Source organism: Mus caroli, unplaced genomic scaffold (assembly GCF_978045245.1).
Source record: "Mus caroli unplaced genomic scaffold, Mus_caroli_1 scaffold_4, whole genome shotgun sequence".
Taxonomy (NCBI): domain Eukaryota; kingdom Metazoa; phylum Chordata; class Mammalia; order Rodentia; family Muridae; genus Mus; species Mus caroli.
The window spans coordinates 143,641,940-143,647,939 of NW_028227259.1; the positions used below are offsets into that span (position 1 = coordinate 143,641,940).

General features: G+C 50.5%; 1 protein-coding gene across 2 annotated transcripts in view; it reads right to left on the reverse strand.

Moving 5' to 3' along the window:
- The window catches only part of Prkar1b (protein kinase cAMP-dependent type I regulatory subunit beta), a 115,283-nt gene that overhangs the window by 90,845 nt on the left and 18,438 nt on the right, over positions 1 to 6,000 (reverse strand). For both annotated transcript variants that reach the window (XM_029477559.2, XM_021162955.3), the window contains exon 3: positions 1,694 to 1,864. In XM_029477559.2, the coding sequence (XP_029333419.1) occupies positions 1,694 to 1,864 (171 nt within the window). The remainder of the gene's footprint in view (positions 1 to 1,693; positions 1,865 to 6,000) is intronic.

Here is a 6,000-nt window from a genome sequence, read left to right on the forward strand (position 1 = left end):
AGAAACCATCCACCCTGGAGCCACTGTCCTGCTGTCCTCACAGTACTAGTATCAGGGCATGCTATAAAAAAACAGTAGGAAATGCTATGTACACTTTAAGTTAATTCTTTAAATTACATTGATTGATTGATTGAGGTAGGATTCGTGTAGCATGGTGTTCAGACAGAGGTCAGAGATCAACCTACAGGAAGTTCTTGCTTTCCACTAAATAAGTTCTAGGTGCCCAGTTCAAGTCCTTAGGTTTGGTAGCGAGCATGTTTACCTGCTGAGCCATCTTGCCAGCTCACCTTTAGACATTTTAAAAAATAAATAAATAAAAATCAAGAAAGCTGGAGTACTCCACAAAGAGGCTTAGGCACCGTCTAGTGGAGAGCTTGGAATTGTTTGGGGCCTGTGGGTCTTTGGAGCTTCAGAGCCACCTAGAAAGTGCCAGAAAACAGATAGAACCTGTTGTCATTTTTTTTCTCTCTCATTGAATTTGTAGAAAGATGATAAGCAGTTGTTGAAAGATTAGAAGGCTGGAGTGTGGCTCAGTGGTAGAGCACTCCCTGGGGGATTCTAGGCAGGGGCTCTACCACTGAGCCACACCCCAGGCCCTCACTGGGGGATTCTCTGCAAACACTCTACACTGTGCTAGGGCCCTTACCCATTGAGCTTTGAGAGCCCTACTGGATCCATGATGAATAAGTGCCATCCATGTTTTAATGTGATCCCTTTAGCTTTCCTGTATGATCTCCTGTCCCAGGACATTATCAGGTGACATTCAGTGTCCTACCACTTGGGTCTCCTCTGACCTATCACGTGTCTCACAGTTGTCTTCCCTTGACACTGTGCTTCACACGCATGTTCGCCATGCAGCCCCTCACTTGGGAACTGTCTGAAGCTCCGTACAAAGGTAAACCAGAGCTCTAGGGATGGAGAGGGAAGGGAAGGACTAGGGAAGGACCACAGAAGGGAAGGACTCTGAGGAGTTAGTTTTGATCTTGCTATGTAGCCCAGGCTGGCCTGGATCACGGGCCTGCCTTACCATACCCAGCAGCTTCCTAAGTGACTTTACCATAATGCCAATCTTAGTTTTGAACATCTCCTCACATGGCATGAAATCCAGAAGAAGGCAGCAGTTGGGATTTAGAAGCTGCTATGTTTTTGTTTTTCAAGATGAGAAACATTGCATAGGCTGATACCATATGGGTGGTGGCTGCACAACTCTGAATGACCAACGCCACCTAGCTGCACACATAAAAATGGCTAAGACGGTGCATCAGGCTGAGCTGTGCCTCCCAGGTTCCTGTGTGGAATCCCCGAAGCATCCTATGGATAGATGTGTAGACCAGGCATGTGCAAGTGGCTGGGTTATTGAGGTGTAAGGATAGAGTACAGGTTTCATAGCTTAGTGCCCTTAGTAGAGACTAGAAGGCATGAAGCAGGACAGAATCACAGCCTGTGCTGCCCTGAAGAACCCCATCGCTCTTCTCCCCAAGCCTGTTCAAGTCCCAGAACTATAGGTAGCTGCATTTGAGCCACATTAAACAGTGTTTGTCTCATAGTGCCAGAGTCTATGGTGACAGTAATCCCACCCATAGCTAAGTCTCATATTCCATGTGACCCCCATGCTCTGGCCAGGTAGGGAATCGAATCCCCAGGACTGACAGGGACATCTGGGTGTGGGTGGACACATGCTGGGGCTCTTTACCTTCCTCACGTAGGAGACAGCATCTTCTTCAGTGTAGACTTCAGCACTCACACCACCGCGCCGGCGACGCGCCTTGACCACAGGGTTTGGAGGTGTTGGGGAGATCTCCTCATCGTGGGAATCACACTGGGAGTTTGACTTCTGCCGAGCCAGGATCTGCCTGTTTTCCTCCTGTGAGAGAGAAAAAAAAAGGAAAATGAGAAATTGGCTGTCTCCTGAGTCTGATGGGAGACCTGTCACCCTGACTACTCAGGAGACTGAGGCAGAAGGATCAGAAAATTCAAGGCCAGCCTGAAGGTGAGACCCTTGTCTCAAAAGTCAGAAGAGCAGGGATGTAGTTCAGTGGTAGAGCCCCTGCCTAGACTCCCCCAGGGAGGGGCTGGGGGCGTGGCTCAGTGGTAGAGCCCCTGCCTAGACTCCCCCAGTGAGGAGCTGGGGGCGTGGCTCAGTGGTAGAGCCCCTGCCTAGAATGCCCCAGGGAGGGGGCTGGGGGCGTGGCTTAATGGTAGAGCCCCTGCCTAGAATCCCCCAGGGAGGGGCTGGGGGCGTGGCTTAGTGGTAGAGCCCCTGCCTAGAATCCCCCAGTGAGGGGCTGGGGGCGTGGCTCAGTGATAGAGCCCCTGCCTAGAATCCTCCAGGGAGGGACTGGGGTGTGGTTCAGTGGTAGAGCCCCTGCCCAGAATCCCCCAGTGAGAGGGGCTAGGTATGGTAGGATTTGGGTTTAGACTCCCCCAGTGAGGGCCACAGTTCTGTTAGACTGCTGGCTTAGCATGTCCACAGCCCTGGTACCTCCAAGATAAGAAGAGACAACACCATACCAGAAAGCAACTGTCACAGCCTGCCTAGCCTGAGAGTCGTGTACATAGAGACAGGGTCTCCAGGGTCTTCAGAGTGAAGCAAGGGACTTGCAGTTCACCCCACAGTCTCCTCCTCATCATCATCATCCCTGGAGGACCCTCCTCCCTCAGATACCATTGATGTCTCCTCTCTTACATCTCCTGGGTGAAAACCAAGGCCAGCTATATGGTTAGCTCTATCTGTCTACCATCCCTCCAGGCAATGGTGCCTCTCCTGCCAGGCCCTGGGCATCTCCACGTTCCCTTGCTCACAACTGGGTAACTCTGCCAGCAGTGTCTCCTCACCCCAGACCCTACATCTCTGTTTTGAAAAGGTGTGTTTATGAGCCCGATCCTGATGCTAACCTCTCATATTCTGAAGCCACCACTGAGTATCTAACACCCAGTGCGGGGCTCTACCCACCCTGTACCACAGTTGTCAGCCCACAGACAACAGGACCTATCTGTAGTGCCTTACTCAGCTCCTACCATATGAGGGTTCATTGCTCCCTCTGATGGCTGCTCTGCCCCAGGGCCATCGCCCTTGCTCTTCTGGAATCCAGGCATGCTTAGAGCTCTATGTGACCCCAAGTCCCATTCTGAGGTCTGTGTTCCATCATTACTTAAACTACAGTGACATACTGTCACAAGCCAAGTGGTCTTCCCTCTCTAAATTCATGTCCACCTCAAACCTCACCAGGAAAAGACATTTCTCCACCAAAATGTGTCTAAGGATGGAATTAAACAAGATCATAGATAACCCCCCTCCCCAAATGGGAATGCATCTGTAAAATCTGTAAGATACTGAGACACAGGAGAGACCACAAGAAGATGGAGGTAGAGATTGGAACAACACACCTACAAGCTCTACTGTGGGCCACTAGAGGCATAGGTGGCAAGAAGGACCCTCCCCAGACCCTTGGGAGGACCACAGACCTGTGGTGACTATTCTCAGAGTCATGACCTCCACAGTACTAAGGCTTCCTCAGAGACTCAGTGCTGGCTTAGGAAAAGCAGAGAGGTATTAGAGAGCTGTACCCTCTACCCCCACCCCCAGGTAGCACAGGGAGGCCCAGGAAGCCAGTGCCTGCACAGACTTCAGTCTGTCCTTCTTTGTGTATGACAGCCCCACCATGATCTCAATAGTGGTCACCCTCCCCTGAACCTCCAGAGAGAGGTCCCAACTGTGGGAGATGCTCACCATGAACCCCAATTCCACAGGGAGACGTGAAGGGCAGAGAAGGTTGGCCTTCTAACCATCAAAACTCCTCCCCACCCATTCTGGACTCACAGCTTTCTCTCAACAGCCCCACCCAAAGCCCTTTTAGCACCTTGAATGGCTCCCCTCCAGGGGCAGGCACAGATAGCTCAGCCAGGAGTCTTCCTGGTAGAACAGAATAGCAAGCTGTCCTTCACAATTCTTAGAAAGGGGCGTGGTCACTGTGCAACACATGGCTTCACCTCCCATCCTCCATCAACTGGAAATGTTAAATGAAACTTTCTAGAAATGAGTTTAAAAGGGTTTTATTTTTTTTTTCCTGATTTGTTTTTGCTCGTTTGTTTGTTTTGTTGCTGTTTTGCTCTGTTTAATCATTTTTTTGAAGTGGTAACAATGCATCCCAGGGCTTGACAGATGAGCTTGACAGCTCTCTACCACTGAGTCGTGCTCCAACCTTTCACTGAGGGATTCTAGGCAGGTATTGAACTTCCGAGCCATGCCTCTAGCCCTGTGTTTGCTTTTATATTGAAACAGGGTCTCACTATATTGCCCATGCTGGTCTTGAACTCATAATCCTCCAGCCTCAGCCTCAGGAATAGCTGGGGTTACTTCTCATCCTCTTCCCTGCAACCCCCATGACTCCTCTCAGCTCTTGGGATACCCTCAACCCAGAGCCCTTAGTGTACTATCAACACGATGGAGTCTCCTACCAGGTTGGAGGCTCACGGGTTCTCCCCAGTGGTGGATGCAGAGCTTAGATGGACTGGCTGCCTTCCCGCCAACGCCTTCTAATAGCCCCAGAGAGCGCCCACCCAGTGCAAGAGTGACACCTTGGCTCCTAGATACCTGTCTTCAGGTGCACAGTAAGTAGGATCTTAGAAAATGACTGCTGTGTCAGGCAAAGCCAAGGCTGGGTCCCTTACTGTGATCCTGCATCTCCTGTCATGACGTTAAAAAAGAAAAAGTCCTTTCAAACACGCAGACAGAAGAAAGAGGCTGGCTATGTAAGAATGCAAGGTGCCCAAGCTCCCCGCTGGCTGTGAGGTCTGTAACAACCCACGGACCTGCAGTTCAAATAGGATGCCGACTTTCAGGAGACCCTGGGTCCTATCTATCCCTGACACCCTATAAAGCAAAGTACCTGTCAGGAGGGTCAGGGGCTCAACGACAGCCCCTACTGTATAGCAAATTCAGAGCCAGCTTTTGATAGACAAGAAATCCTATCTAAAACAAAAACAGCCCTAGTGTGAAAAGTTCTGCTGCCTGCCAGCTGACCTTTGTCCTAGGAGTAGGAATCACAGCAGAAGAGACCTTGTCAAACAGACTTGAGCAGGTATGGCTCCACAGGAGATGCTAGGTGTCAGCGAAGACCCACCAGCATGGTCTAGATCTCCCAACCTCCTCTTGCTGACATGTGACAGCTGGGGCCCACTCCTCACAGAGGTGGGTACAACAGCCTGCCTATGGCTCTAGCCAAAGAGCCCACCTCTCCACGCATCGGCATGGCCAGGAAAGGGAGCCCATCACCCACCATGGTGCCTCATAGCAGTAACTGGCTGAATCTCAATGTTTCAAATACAGCAGATCCTCAACATCCAGCCAGGAAACCATAAAGAATGTTCAGCGCCGTTCTACAAAGCGCTTTAAAAATATCTTTTATAGAATTTCCCGCAAGAAGACAGCAGGTGGGTGAGGTTCCTCCCCTCCCTCCAGACACTCCACTCTAACGATAGTACATTAAATATGCACATATATAAATCCACGCCGCCAAGGAGAATGGGAGAGGAGCCATCACAAGACTGTAGAGGATTCCTGGAAAAAGGACAGCCAACCCAGGAGTTGGATCCAGGACAGATAATGGGTTTCCCTAGCTTCAGGAAAGAAGTACCCTGAAGGACCCCCTGGAACACAGTGGCGCCCAGAGCAGACCCCAGATGAGGAGGGCAGGACCAAAATCCAGCCCCTAGAGAGGCCCTGCACCAGGGTTCCACAGGCCCTCATTGCTTCCCTTGGCTTAGCCTTCATTATGGAAATGTTCAAGATAATACAAAAGTATGACTCACCAAATACCCGAGATCAAAGGAGGCCCACTCCTCCACTCCCTCTTTAGTCACGCATGCATGAAGAGAACCTAAGATGCTACCACATCATTTGAAGAAGCAACCACGTCATTAGGAAAATGAAATTCTGCCTGCCGGTTTGTGGACATAAATAGCATTGAAATAAATAACGTATTCCAGAAAGGATGCTGC